The sequence below is a fragment of the Photinus pyralis genome, unplaced genomic scaffold (genome assembly GCF_008802855.1).
Source record: "Photinus pyralis isolate 1611_PpyrPB1 unplaced genomic scaffold, Ppyr1.3 Ppyr1.4_LG8, whole genome shotgun sequence".
NCBI lineage: Eukaryota > Metazoa > Arthropoda > Insecta > Coleoptera > Lampyridae > Photinus > Photinus pyralis.
Window position 1 is genome coordinate 22,003,141 of NW_022170819.1, and position 14,413 is coordinate 22,017,553.

The 14,413-nt window shown below is 35.2% G+C and overlaps 3 protein-coding genes and 2 long non-coding RNA genes across 7 annotated transcripts; 2 read left to right on the forward strand and 3 right to left on the reverse strand.

Moving 5' to 3' along the window:
* The first annotated feature begins 1,614 nt into the window (after positions 1-1,614).
* LOC116179733 lies at positions 1,615-2,433 on the forward strand. Its single transcript, XR_004147023.1, has 3 exons — positions 1,615-2,041; positions 2,093-2,272; positions 2,324-2,433. It is a non-coding gene; the product is annotated as an uncharacterized LOC116179733 (long non-coding RNA).
* Positions 2,099-6,943, reverse strand: LOC116179732. Its single transcript, XR_004147022.1, has 3 exons — positions 6,809-6,943; positions 6,057-6,209; positions 2,099-2,233 (listed from the first exon to the last, which is right to left on the reverse strand). It is a non-coding gene; the product is annotated as an uncharacterized LOC116179732 (long non-coding RNA).
* A 586-nt stretch (positions 6,944-7,529) lies between these two features.
* Positions 7,530-9,312, forward strand: LOC116179063 (putative nuclease HARBI1). Of its 2 annotated transcripts, none has more exons than XM_031498770.1 (4): positions 7,530-7,927; positions 8,111-8,257; positions 8,311-8,590; positions 8,637-9,312. In XM_031498770.1, exons 1-4 carry the CDS (start codon positions 7,659-7,661, stop codon positions 9,180-9,182), a joined length of 1,242 nt encoding a protein of 413 aa, XP_031354630.1. In that variant the 5' UTR covers positions 7,530-7,658; the 3' UTR covers positions 9,183-9,312. The 2 variants fall into 2 exon arrangements, with proteins under 2 accessions (XP_031354630.1, XP_031354631.1); XM_031498771.1 differs by having other exon boundaries at positions 8,311-8,569.
* LOC116179066 lies at positions 9,201-10,043 on the reverse strand. The gene is made up of 4 exons (XM_031498773.1): positions 9,989-10,043; positions 9,685-9,941; positions 9,440-9,635; positions 9,201-9,391 (listed from the first exon to the last, which is right to left on the reverse strand). Exons 2-4 carry the CDS (start codon positions 9,817-9,819, stop codon positions 9,258-9,260), a joined length of 465 nt encoding a protein of 154 aa, XP_031354633.1. The 5' UTR covers positions 9,820-9,941; positions 9,989-10,043; the 3' UTR covers positions 9,201-9,257.
* A 2-nt stretch (positions 10,044-10,045) lies between these two features.
* Positions 10,046-12,744, reverse strand: LOC116179065. Of its 2 annotated transcripts, none has more exons than XM_031498772.1 (2): positions 10,986-12,271; positions 10,046-10,159 (listed from the first exon to the last, which is right to left on the reverse strand). In XM_031498772.1, the coding sequence occupies exon 1, from the start codon at positions 11,982-11,984 to the stop codon at positions 11,076-11,078; it is 909 nt and encodes a 302-aa protein (XP_031354632.1). In that variant the 5' UTR covers positions 11,985-12,271; the 3' UTR covers positions 10,046-10,159; positions 10,986-11,075. The 2 variants fall into 2 exon arrangements, 1 of the variants encoding a protein (XP_031354632.1); XR_004146949.1 differs by lacking the exon at positions 10,986-12,271 and adding an exon at positions 12,408-12,744 and having other exon boundaries at positions 10,051-10,159.
* Between the last annotated feature and the right edge of the window lie 1,669 nt (positions 12,745-14,413).

A 14,413-nucleotide genomic window follows, 5' to 3' on the forward strand; every position in this document is an offset into this window, starting at 1 on the left:
TAGGGCTGGGCGATTACGGGTTTGAATAATCGATAATCGATTATGAAAAATAATCGATTACACTGATTAATCGATTAATCAAATAATCGATTAATCAAAAATAACCGATTAATCAAATAATCGATTAATCAAATAATCGATTAATCAAATAATCGATTAATCACCTAATCGTTTAATCAAAAGTCGATTGTCACATACAAGGAGTGATAAATATCTGTTTGTATGCATTAATACGTTAATTATTTAATAATAAAAATAAAAAATAATTCCATTACTCTTTTCATCAAATCGTTCATTACTAGGCAGATCGATTAATCAATAATCAACAAAGTGTCCCTGGTTCGAATCCGGGTTCGGGCATGGATATTTGCAAATGCATAGTGGGTTGGTTGGTAGAACAGCCTTGGCTGAAACCCTGTCCATTTGAAAATGAAGGTCAAAAATAAAAATAAATAAATAAAAATAAATGATTAGGCAGCTTACTCTCCGATGAGGTGTGCTTTAGTTTTGATGATACAATCTTAATTCATTTTAGCTGCTTAAAGTGACGTTTTAACATCCGCTATAAAATAAAATAATACTTGTGAGCTGTGAGTGCTCCTTTTTGCGTAAACTGATGATCCAGCTAATAATAATCAATTAAAATTTACTTAATAATTGATTAATCAAACAATCGATTAATCAAATAACCGATTAATCAAATAATCGATTAATCAAACAATCGATTAATCAAATAATCGATTAATTTAATAGAATAATCAAACCCGATTATCGATTATCGTTTGATTATAATCGATTAATCGATTTTTTTGCCCAACGTTAAGTAGCACGACAAAAATGGATTGCCCATGTGCAGCGCTATCTTTCATATTTGTGGCCGGATTTTTACGATTTTATAGAAGTTGCATCTTACAAATGGGAAATGAATGCAAGTGGAAATGCGCTTTATGTAAATCGTTTACGATTACTTTTTAACTTGTTGTTTTTTTTTGTGCAATAAGTTGAAGTAGGTAAATAAGGCCTGATTTTATAGTTGTCGAAGAATTATGTTTCTGTTTGTTGTTAAATAAATTTTTTCTTTTCTATCTACCTTATTAAATGTGGGAAATTGATAAATTTCTATTTTTTTTTTAAATTTGGTTTTCAAGTAGCCCCCAGAGATGATATACTTTAAAAAAACATTTGAAATCCAACGTTTGTTTTTCAAGTAACCCCATCCTGGGGTGACTTGAAAATAGACATAAATAATTTTTTTTAGGATCAATTATTTCAACAACAAAGATATCAGCTGAACCATGAAGCCAAAACGATCAATTTGGCATATTTTTGGTAGGTCTAGCATTAAGAGCAACTTTTTTACAGGCCAAAGTATCTCAAATCGTTTTCAAGTCACCCCGTTTTACGGTACACAATACAGAGTGTGCTTTTTTAAAGTGCCATATAAAAAAACAAAGTTGATTTCTCAGAAACGAAAATCCTTCAACACTGTCTTGCAGAGTTCAAATACATAGTAGCAATGAGAAAGTGTTTATATTTTTGTATCTGTTCAAATAACATAAGAAATAAATAAAAACAAAATCTGCATGTCTGGTTTTCTTTACAGCATAATAATGGATTTTCATTAAATTCTGCAATCATATCCCACACCATTTGAAATGTGAAACTAACACTAAATTTAAGCATACTAAAACAACCATTTTATGATTTAGCTACGGGAAACGTATCCTGAAATGTCTATGTATGGATGCAGCTCTGAATCTACTATAGTTCGTTCACCCAACAGAAATAGTTAAGCCCCTCCTCAACAATTACCGCCACATTTGAATACGACATTGTTATTGGTGTAATTTTTGAAGCCACAATCACACTTGTAAAGCGAATTGGCCGAATTGGGTAATCTGTCATCTGTCATCTTGCCTATTGCGTTTCTGCCGGTTTTTACGTTTTTACATCTTTACTTGCGTCAATTTGCCATTAATCTCCTTTATTCACACAAAATAATCTTTATAAAGACTCGTCGGTGTATTCTAAAGATAGTCAGGTGAGTTTTATTATAAAATTTTATACACGATTTTTACATGCCTGTTTTTAGAAAAGTTGTACGCAAACATGAATGTCGCCGGTGCTGCTTTCTCTCCACCGAAAAAACGTTCTGCCAAGCACTTTTCAGTTGAAGACAAAACTGGCATTTTAAATATCTTCAAGGCATATTCGGAAGACAACCAGGAGGTATCTAAAACGGATAAAGTTGAGTTTACGGCTAAAGCAGCAGGTAATTTTCATCTTAGGCACATTTATTTTTACTTATTATTGTGTAATTTAGGTGTAAGCATTCCGAGTGTCTACAAGATTCTTCGGGAGTATACAGAGGTACACGAACTTCATTCACCTAAAAAATATTATCGACCACGAACAATTTTGGACAATATTGATTCCGGAACTAAAAGTATTCTTTGACGTTTGCTTCATTCTTTCTTTGAAAGAAATAAACCACCTACCCTGAGTAAAGTTTTGGCAGTGTTACACGTCCACTATTTCAACAAGCAGTGGAACATGTTACTGCTGAAAATTGGAAGAACGCAATTCGCCATGCTCAAAGTGAAGAGGAAAAAATGTGGCAAATTGACATTTTAATGGACATCGTAGTGGAGCCATTAGTAATTCATGTGGGAGATGACTCGACATCAACGGAGTCCGAATCCGAGTGAAGCGATACAGGATTTAAATTGTTATGTACCTTTGTTTATATTCAAGTGCACTTGTAATTTCAAAACTTTGTGCTGCTGTAATAATACTTTTTTGTACTTTTCTCAATATAAACAATGTTTTTATGGTGCATATTTACATGTATTTAACAGTTTGCAGGTTTTACTATTTTTGCCACGAGTTATGTTCAGAGAGATAGCGCCATAATTAGTCTTGAGCAAGTGACATTTCAATTTGATTTTTCAAATTTTCCGCTTTTTATAATTTTGTGGTTGTAAAACTGGTTGCTGCTTACATTGGCCCAAATTTTGTAGGAGTGGCTTAACTATTTCTGTTGGGTGGACAGCGTATAGCAACTGTTATTTCACCAAAAACAGTAATGAAACATATTATTGAAATACAAACTTATTGGAAAAATCGAGGGAAAAATCATCATCAAATGTATTGTTGGCTACGTGAGAAAAATGGGAAAATGCCCCAAATTCCAAATGATACTCGGTAGAATTCTCAGTTAGATTGTGTAAGAACTTATTTCACCTAAAGAAATTTAAAGTTTAATTTTAAGTGGGTAAGCAGTAGGTACAAATGTGTAAGAATGGGACGGAATAAAAACCATTAAAACCAATGAAAATTCGGAAAACCACATAACCACTTAACCCTTGGCTCGAAAAACCGGTCATTCATCATATTTAACTTTTCATTTGTCTAATTTCTGTGCTAGTAATGGCATAGAATTAGGTGCTCTATACCCAAATTCTCTCGCAAATTCTACTTCTGCAACCATTGGACGTTGCGGGGTCTAGACCCCTAAAGCTTGCCTACAAAAAATGAGGTGCAAACTTGGAAGATTGAAAATTCAACTAGAATTCAAAAACAGAATTTCGTGAAAATGTTTGAGAAAGCTTTATCTCATATTAGCCAAGAAACAATTAAGAATGTTTATGTCCGTTTGGAATGAGAAATGTTCAGTTCGAAAAAATTTCCAAGCACACTACTCCTGTTACACAATCAAAAAAACTCCAAATATCCCTTAGGAATCTACTGAAGCTTTTGAAGGAAAAATTGGCCCAAACAAGTTTAACTCAATTCAGAAAGTGTTTAACAGAAGAATCAAGCTGGAAAAGTGCACATGAAGATGTAAGGCCTTTATAAAATCTGGAAAAGCATCGCCAAAGAAAATACATCAACCACAGAAGAAACTACAAGACAAGAAGGTCAACATAGTGAACCGGAAGCGCGAGCAGAAGATATTAACGTGGCATTAGAATTGGAAGATGTAGACGACTGATTTGAAAGTAAACCCAAAGTTGGAAACTGGAAACTTGTTTATGTATTATAATACTCTTTGCACGACTGTGTATTTTATGTAAAACCAAACCCACAATTTCTTAAAATACCAATTTAATATTCTCAAAAATTTATTAACATTTCTTGTCGAAATCCAGGTTTAAATAGTATATAAAATCATTCCAACATTGGGGGGGTCCATTATTGGTTCATCACATATAAGGGGTGTTCATTATTTGTACATGCTCCCGAGAGTGTTTAGAATTATCTACTGGTACGTACTTTAAAAGGTGCATTTTAACGTTATATCTGTCGTAGGCTTATTGCAAAATCAGTCTTATTATAATACACCTAGGCTTTTTCAATACGACCAGGCGAATTGTGAAACGACACGAAAAATTGGGAATCTCACAATTTGACTGAAAATTTTTAGGCGTATTATGATTCGCCTGCAGCTTGTTAGTCTTACTGTTAAAAGAGAACCTGTTTTACAATACGACTACTTGAAATCCGCCGTATTAGAATACGGCTGGCGGCTGGCGGTACGTCAGGCACATTAAAAACAATCCACAGTGCTAATAATTAGGTGTTTTGTTTTGTGCACCTACAGAATTTTAAGTGATATTAGTGCTAAACATTTGTACTTGAAATGAGTGTTAATTTATGCAACGTGTTCGTAGATAAAAACAAATATTATGGAGAGCTAGACCAACCAATGAAGTAATTACTAATATTCCGGAAGGGAAAGCAATTTCCTTGAGAGAAGCTCTAAGATTATGTTAAAAATTCGAAGGACAGGGGTTTAAAAAGTGTTCATGCAAACCAAGCAAAGTACAGTGTCGCAGTAATAAATATTTATGTTTTAAAGCTCATATGCAATGTACTAGCAAATGTCATAAAAGCGGACCATGCTGTAATAAATAAATAATCCAAATCTATAATTATTTTTTTAAATTGTTTAAACCTCTTTAAAGTGAATGATTAAATACAATTTGCCTGACGTACCGCCAGCCGTATTCTAATACGGCGGATTTCAAGTAGTCGTATTGTAAAACAGGTTCTCTTTTAACAGTAAGACTAACAAGCTGCAGGCGAATCATAATACGCCTAAAAATTATCAGTCAAATTGTGAGATTCCCAATTTTTCGTGTCGTTTCACAATTCGCCTGGTCGTATTGAAAAAGCCTAGGTGTATTATAATAAGACTGATTTTGCAATAAGCCTGCGACATATCCATTGTTTATTATAAACAAAAGATGATCGAATTAGAATCTGGCTTGCCATCATTTGTCATTGTTCTACTTCGAGAGAAATATGGGTGAACGTCCTTAAGCGACCCGTTATAGGTGCATTTACTTTACTAGGAGGCAGTTTAGGTCCAAAAATAGATTTAAGATTTATTTTATTTCCAAAATTAGACTTCTTTTCCAAATATTGTGAAGGCATTACAATCTATGTTCTAGAAACATTTAACATACAAAATGCAAAAACATATTTCAGTAAAACAAATGGCTTAATGTACCCCACTTTCCCCTACACTATTTTGCTTGGTGGATGACCCCTCATTGATTAACGAATAACTTGCAATTCCGAAAAAGCAATGCAAAAGTAAAACAAGCACTTCCAAGTTCACACAATTCTTTTGAGGTTAGTGGAAATTAAAGAGAGCAAAGCTTAACACTAACATTAAATCAAAAATGCATCCATGTAAAACTTATGGTTCATCCAAGAAAAATACCACCTGGCCGAGTTTGGAACTTCGACCAAAAATTACAATTCGTTCAAGGTCTTGCCTTTTTCGATAGATGTCAATTAGTCTCGCTACCTTTAAGGCGAGGATAGACTAGCAAGTTTTCTTATGCAAGTTGCTGTCTGATAGCACTGTCGAGTGACAATGTCACTCGCCCAAAAGGTCTCGTATACGTTTCAACCAGACAGTTTTATTGTCGCAACTTACGGTGGTTTTTATACCTCAACAGTGCTGTCAGACAACAACTCGCGCAAGAGAACCAATTCTATCACGGCTTTTATGTTATTATTATAAGATAAGCGTGAAAACTTACATTTTAAGTTGCATCATTTGCATGGGCTTTCTTGTTAAGGTCAAGATCAGTCTGGATATTCACAACGCCCCGAGAATGGTTTGTTACTAGCGGATGGTACAGTGGAAGGACTACACAGCTCTCTTGCATTATTGTTTATTGTAAAATGCCCACCTGTAACACAGACAACAATAGTAAATTGGTAATGAAAACCTATCATAACCAAACTAAGTTTAATAACCCCACAAATGTTTTTCATTGCTCGCATCATTAAATTTACCTCAAATATTGGGCACATTATTTAAATACATTGTCGTTCTTGGCAAAATCAACATGTTCTACTTTTATCACGTGCAACACTGCAACAAAAAAGTTTTCCATTTCTTTTTACACCACGTGCGTAATTATGCATTTCAACGATTTCAAATCCAATGCTTACATTTCGTCGTTTCCTTGGGTCACCTTGATTGCACAATAAAACCTGTAAACTGCAGTACTTCATCAATCGTAAACGACAAAAATGTGCAACGGAATTAATGCAACTGCAGCACAATTAGGCAAAATCGTAAGCTTGCAAAAATCCGATTAAGACGCAGGCGGTTGCTTTGCTTTTGTTTGATACCTAATAAAGTTATGGCGTAGTATAACAGATACCAGTTCTTGTAGTTTATTCCGATGAACAAACTTTTTGTCAGCAAGCCGGCTATGTAATTGCGCACATTCGCAGATTTATAACGGAGAATTACAAATTCTATAATAAAATACACTCTTACCTAATAGTTTCGTTTTAAGGACAGCAGGAAATTAAAAATGGCCATAACATTCACACTAACCGACAAAAACTAAACAGAAACATCGCCTCGCCATCACCAACCACGCTTCGATTGCAGAATGCAGTTGAACTTGAAATGCAGGCAATGCAGCATGCAGCCGAAGGCGAAGACAAGCCGTTGTCGTCCCGCAATCCTCCAATCGGCCAATCACATAGCGCAAACCAGTGCTGCCACATATAATTTGTTCAGTTCGCCAACCTCTTAACATCAAAATTCTTCATCGAGCGGATACAGAGAGTAACTGCGGTTTGCAATAATGCATTCGCATTGTTCGGACGAACAGGGTCGGCTTAGGCGTAAGCGGTGTAACTCTTCACTTACGGCGAGGCGCAGACAAGAAGGGGCGCAAAATTACTCAAATTGAATCACGGATATAAACGCCATGCACGGCTTTTTCTGTTTTTAAAATCAAACTATAACGCATAAAAGCATTACCGCCATATAAGATAAATTGAAAAAAGTTCTCTCATGCGAATTTTTGATGCATCATATTCTGCCATTTTATTCATTTTATTGTTTTACCTATTACTTACGGTAAACGTCCCCAAAAAAATTTTCTTATGAAGGAAACATAATTAGAAATAGGGTATGAGTGGTAATTTGTACCTCCGCACAATGCAAACGTCATACATGATTTTTAAAAAGGTATATACAGGGTACGGTCGGAAATTTACTTCAAAAAGTATCAGTAATTAAAGTAATGCAATCGCAGTAAAGCGGTTATTTATTAAATTTTACTCAAAATACTGAAGATGCTGTAATAATTTTCGACCGCTTGTTTTGCAATTATATGCTTTTGACAACTGATACCTACTTAACCTCAATTATTCTCTATTGTGTATATTGCCTTATTGCCACAATGGATTCTGAAAGTATAGTTCCTTTAATTGTTAATAATATTTTGAGTATTTTGGACGATTCAAGTTCTGATGATGATGAATTTCTAGTATTAACACATTTGATGAATGTGAGTGATTCCACTCGTTTAACGAGAATTGAACATTATGTGGAAAATGTGGTTCATTTATATTCAGATGATCAATTCCAATCACATTTTAGGTAGGTATGGAGTTATATAGTTAGTTCAAACTGTGTGTTACAAGGGTTCTGGGGTTTCAAATCCCAAGTAAGCCTCTGGTACAGCACGGCTGTCTGTGTTTGTATAGTGGGTCGTTGTTAGCCTACTATACAATAAGAATAAGGTCAATTAAAGTATTAAGTCACTAATTGTAATATTTGTAGAATGCAACGAAAAACATTTGACTTTATTTTGTCTTTAATTGGACCAAAAATTAGTGAAAACGTGGTAAAACCTGGACGACCAAGTGTATCCCCAGAAACACAATTGCTGCTTACGTTGTGGATTCTTGGAACACCTGATTCCTATAGGTGGGTCTACAGTTTCTACTTTTATCTACCTATTTTCAATGACCTTTTAATAGATCTGTATCGGATCGTTTTAATGTCGGAAAAGCAACTGCCGTTATCTCCGTAAGAAGAGTAGTAAATGATCATGTACATACATTTATAAAATGGCCAATAGCAGATGAAATGGAAACAAGTATAAGAGTATTTCGAGCTGTAAAAGGCTTTCCAAATGTTATAGGTGCAATTGATGGCACCCATATTAGCATAACTGCTCCTAAGAATAATGCAGAAGCTTATGTGAATCGAAAAGGGTATCATTCAATGCAATTACAGGTAGGTAGTTATTTTCTGCAGGTACATGCTTGTGTAGTTAGCTGTTAGCTTACTACTTTTATTGTAGGCCGTCTGTAACGAAAATGGAATGTTTATTCATTGTTTCACTGGATATCCGGGAGCTGTCCATGATCAGCGAGTATTCCAAAACTCGGATTTACCAGAATTTTTTAGAAATGACACACAATTTCCAGATGATGTACACATTTTGGGAGACGCAGCATATAAGTTGCATAAGCATCTTATGGTACCATTTAAAGACAATGGTCATTTAACAGACATACAAAAAAATTTTAACATGTGTCACTCATCTACAAGAATGGCAATCGAAAGGGCATTTGGACTTCTCAAAGGCAGAATGCGGAGATTGTTAGATACTCTACCAATGACACGAGAAGATCTTATACCAAAGTACATCATAACGTGTTGCATTCTTCACAATATCTGCCTTTTAAAACAAGACCAATTTCAACCATTAGCTGTAGCTATTTCAAATAATGCAAGTGCTGTGGAAATACTGGCAACACGAGAACCGGATGGTGGAGGAAGAGATGTAGCCATAAGAAAACGGGATGTAATCGCTGCTGAATTACCTATGCAAATTGGTGCATGATTTTTACAAATAACGAGGATACGAATGAAAATAAATTTATTATACATTAATAAAAATAATTAGGTATTAGTATCATTACTTTTTCGAAATGTTATCAACAAGTGTGCGTAATAAACTTAATGCTTCTGTACTTTTCTCCATTCTTTCTTTATGATGCTTTTCTTTATCTTCTCGCAACTTGTTTAAAATGTCCACCAATTTTCTATTCTCTACAAAGCGAAATAAAAAATAAAACATTTAAATTTATGAGTTCATACTTTTTGGTGATTGTTTTTTCTTCCCCTCCGTTTTTGGTGAATTTTTGTTCGCTATTGCACATGTTGCTGAGGTAGAAGGTGTAATTGATGTACTGGTAGAGCTACTACTGGCAGCACTATTTACGCTCGCACTACTACTACTGGCTAAAGAAACTGGTACTAACCATGGTTGAGAAGAAAATATTTCATCCATTGCCTAATTATAATACCATAAATATTTATGTGTATCCATACAAAATACTTACTTCCAAATACGGCCAATCTTTTCTATCATTTCCCGATACTTTATTATGGTCCTTGACCTTTTTATATTGCCTTTTCAAAGTTGCAAGTTTTGTCTTACACTGACTGGCAGTGTACGTATAACCATGTTTAGCCATTAATTCGGCAATACTATTCCAAAAAGCTTTTTGTTTCACCTTCCCCTTCACTAATACATCCTGTTTTTCTCCATACAGGTTTAACAACAAAGTTACTCCTTCAAAGGACCAACGGCATAAATCTAAGTACAAATCTTGTTATAAATATTTCACTTATCAGTGTACTTACCATCAGTATCGTATCCGCTTTGTGGCGAAGTTGGTTCTGTGTAACCTTCAGTGGGATTATCATGCACAGCAGCCTCGACATCAGCAGCTGAATCCGTGTGATCTTCCGTGGCATTATTGTGCATTCCATTAATTACAGCATGTTGCAATAAAGTAGATGCAAATGCCATGTCTACAAGTTAGATTAATTTTTAATAATAATTTTTTTTTATTGCATTTAGTAGTTTTCTTAACAAAAAAACTTATTGCAGGGTTTAGCGTTAAACTAACATACCTACACTACCAAACACTAATCAAGCTTACAAAGGAAAATAATAATAATAGTAACTACCTATTGTAATGTACCTACCTGTATAGTTTTACATAGTTTTAACTTAATTTTAGTACATCTTCATACAAAAAAATAAAAAAAATAAAAAAATTTAGGTCCAAGATAAACGAAAACAATTATTCATTCATGATAAAGGATCGTAGTCTTAGACTTTGGGTAATAAAATTAAAAAGTGATCGGGTGATTTGTGTAGACTCGTTGTTAAGATTGTCCAAAAGGTCCTGAACAGATTTAATATGGCTGATATAAGCATCCCGGTATGGTTGAAACATAGGACACTTAATAACTATGTGCTCTAGAGTTTCCATATCATTAAGATTACAAAGGGTGCACATCTCGTCTGTGTATATTCTGTAGGTAATTTGTTGTATTTTGAAGGTGATCACTTTCCTTGAGCATAGCCTTATTTGCGAAAGTAATCGTATCATGTGTATGGGTAACTTAAAGGTTAGGTAATTAGACGTATTACCATCATATGAAAAAAAACGCGTAAATAATGCGTACGTGGACAATTGAAGTTGGGAGATATCTTTATCAAATGAGTAACTTCTATATTTTTCAACAACTGTTCTTTAATGGCGGGTGATACTACATAATTAAAACTATTGAAATGATATGGAAGAGATAAAGTCTTATTAGTGCACCAGGTTTCACACACACAAATTACCTGATAAGTCCAAGTTGAGGCCTGTAGAAATTGAAACAAGTTAGAGAATCCTTGACAGTTCCAAAACACTAGTGAGAAGAACTGTGATTGCTATTTCGGTATTGTAGACCTTGCCGCTTTGAATGGGCGTGCGGGACTAATCAATTCTTCTCTTCCTCGTTTGTTTGATTCTTCAGATGACACTATAGTAGGTTCGCCATTCTTGTATTTAATTGTGATGTTGGTTTCTCCTTTCAGTTTTCGTTGTCTTAATTGTTCATTCAGTTGCCTTAAGTGCGTTGTTTGTTGCTTTGTTAAGTCCGATCGAATTTTCACGTCACGGTACGATGAAGATTGGAGAATATATTTGTTTCTTAGGATATTGATGGCGACTTCCGGCATGGAGAGCGTCACTTTAATGGGTCTAGGTCTCGTAGGGTTTTTAGTTTGCCCTAATCGCATAACCGACGCGACCTCATTTTCAGTAATGGAAATTATAGTCTTGAGTAGGTTTATCACCACAGCATAATCGGTTTGAGTAGGGTCTGAATTATCCGCTTCTTTGAGATTATAAATAACAACATTTTTTTCTCGTTTAATCCTATCTCGGAGCTCATACATTAATTCCCCAGTTGGAGGCTGTTGGATTGACTGAGTTTCGAGTATTGATAAACGTTCTTTGAGCTGGGTATTTTCATGCTTCAGGGAGACAATTTCACTAGCACATTTACTAATTTGGTCACTTTGTTTTTGAAGTAATGCATTATTCTCATCCATTTTGGCTGTTAGTGAAGACAGCTGTAGGAGTAGGGAGTTAAAATGAAATTCAGACAGTACAAAGTTACTGTTTGTATTTGGCTGGGTTATTTCCATTGTGGTGCATAATTCGCAGATCCAATTGTCCACTGTTGAATTGGTTAACGCTACACAGGAGAGATGAAATGGTAATTTGCATTTCCCACAACGAATATCTTCATCATACAAAATTTTCCGGTTGCATTTTGGACAATCGACCGGCATTTTAATAAATATAGTACACGTCCTTGTTACGGGTTAAAACCGATAACGGCGCCGATAAACTTGCCTTAAGATAAGCCCCAGGTAAATCTGGATTTAACAGATGAATGGATATTTAGCGATAAACTTATTAATTGACACCACAGCCACACTACATTTATGTTAAGTATTTGAAAAAATGGACATATTTATTTGAGTTTCATTTGAATTCACAGCCTGCCGCTACAACGTTAAACGATAATGCAGTATAGGTACGTTAAATACGTGTGCACAGTTCGACGTCTAGCACTAAACTGTCTAAACATGTCTACAAGTTAGAGAAATATTAGTAAGTCAAAGTAACATAATTATTGTATATATAATTGATATGAATACATAACAATTGTAGGTAATTATGCATCTTTTTTGGTTTACATACTAACATACCTTGTGTTGCCCTTGCATGATCTTCAACACTCAGCATTAGTTTATATTGTTTTTTGTGTTCGACGTCTACTAAAACTAATTCTCGCGTCTCCATGTTCATATTTCAGAAAAATTCACACTATTTTACTTTCACAAAAATATAACCTCAAAACGTGTTTACATTTACTTCGTTTACACCAGGTATTTTTCAGAAGTAAAGTGAGTAAACTGCAGTAAATCTCGCGCATGCGTGCATTCAAGTAGGATGTTATTTTCAGTAATATAGCAGTAAATTTATAACCGCAGATTTGTGTATTTTTAGTAAATGTAGCACTTGAAGTAAATTTCCGACCGTACCCACAGTAGTCAACTTTACTAGTTTCCCTACTTTTCGACCCTGTTTCAAACCTTTTAGTACAATAACTGGAGTTCCAGAACTGACGTTTCTAGGAAAAAATTCCCGAAGTTTTTTTCTCAACGATTTTATATGTATTTTGAACCGCTGAATCTGAATTTTCACTTTGCTAGCACGCCAGAGGTGAGCTAACTGCGGCAGCCGCAAATAACCGCAAATTATTTGCCGCATTTTTACATTTTCGCCTATAACTCAAAAACGGTACGTTTTAAAAGAAAAACTATTCTATACAAAATTGTAGTCCACAAAATTTTATACATTTAACATGTAACAACCAAATCTGTAGGACCAACCAGACCGCCGCCAGCGGCCGCGCCAAAACGGCTACTTTTCGTGCAACTTTTGGAAAATGCAAAAATAGTGTTCCGACATATCTATTTAATATAATTTTTCATTTCTTATCAAGTGGTGATATTGGTTTTTCATTTACATGGACTTTTTTGACTTTGAAAAGTCACATGTGCTAACCACAAAAATGCGGCAAAAGCATCAAAGTGAAAAAAGACAACAAACAAGTGAGTAGTTGAATTTCACTAAAATTCAACGTACAATCAGAATATCCGATTGAAAATAATCTCATTGGCACCGTTGCCGGAGTTTGGCATGGGGGGGGGGGGGGGGGGGTTGAAGTGGCTTTATCCTTTATGGTACTCTAATGAAAGGTTTCAACCAAATAAATTAATTTCTACCAACGATAGTCCTCTTCCTCGACCTCTTATCGTGCTCGGATGTGAATAATTCTTATATCTCAACAACATATTCAATTGGTTTATTTATGTTTTTCTATTGACAGGGGGGCTCAGGATGACCTTTCGCATCCCGGCGCAGAATATGCCTAAGAGGGCCTGGAGTGAGTAATTTAATTTCGCATAGAATTAGTTGAAAATGTCACACATGAATAAAAAACGTACAAATTGTACACAACTCTTGTGCAGCTAAAGTGCATTTTTTAAAGTGAATAGCTTAGTAAATGGTTGGGTTACTTTCTTGGTAGATGATTAATGGGGAGGATGCTCTTTACACCTAAACATTTAAAGACGGCCTGGTATACATTCGAAATCCTCCGACACTCCATTCTGCAAATATTTGCACTGAAAGCTTTGACATCACCAATAGATATGTGCCCTCCTGAGGTTACACTTGCCTTGTATGAGTACCCTCTTTCGACACTTCGTTGTCAAGGTATTTGCTTCGACTTCACCAATAGGTATGTCTCGCCCAGTTGATTCATTTTGCCTTGGAGGATACTTTCCTCCGACCGACCGTTTTCGAGATATTCGCTCTTAAAGTTTTGACATCACCAATAGATATTTCTTCCAGACGCGTCCCAATCGCCCGTTTTTAATTCTTAATAAAATGCACAACAAATTAAGGATTAATACTTAATTAATTTGATCATTAAATGACTTCTCCTCGGCCTTCTCCTTCTCCTGAGATGGTGTTTTTGAAAGTAGAACGTGCGTGTTTTCGAGATCAAAGGTGACGGAGCGTTATCTTTCTTGGAGGTCTCAACGAAAGGAACCGTTTTCCACCCACTACCGTCCTCCTACCATCCACAGACCGCGAACCAGCTCCATCCACAGACCCAAAACCAGGTCCATCCACAGACTCA

Bases quoted from the DNA above. Each gene is read 5' to 3' on its own strand.
- LOC116179063 (XM_031498770.1), top strand. From the start codon at position 7,659: ATGCTTTTGACAACTGATACCTACTTAACCTCAATTATTCTCTATTGT. The intron at 7,928-8,110 runs GTAGGTATGGAG...TAATATTTGTAG, and splicing joins CAATTCCAATCACATTTTAG to AATGCAACGAAAAACATTTG. The intron at 8,258-8,310 runs GTGGGTCTACAG...ACCTTTTAATAG, and splicing joins GGAACACCTGATTCCTATAG to ATCTGTATCGGATCGTTTTA.
- LOC116179066 (XM_031498773.1), bottom strand. From the start codon at position 9,819: ATGGCTAAACATGGTTATACGTACACTGCCAGTCAGTGTAAGACAAAA. The intron at 9,636-9,684 runs GTAAGTATTTTG...TATTATAATTAG, and splicing joins AAGATTGGCCGTATTTGGAA to GCAATGGATGAAATATTTTC. The intron at 9,392-9,439 runs GTATGAACTCAT...TTCGCTTTGTAG, and splicing joins GAAAAAACAATCACCAAAAA to AGAATAGAAAATTGGTGGAC.
- LOC116179065 (XM_031498772.1), bottom strand. From the start codon at position 11,984: ATGCCGGTCGATTGTCCAAAATGCAACCGGAAAATTTTGTATGATGAA.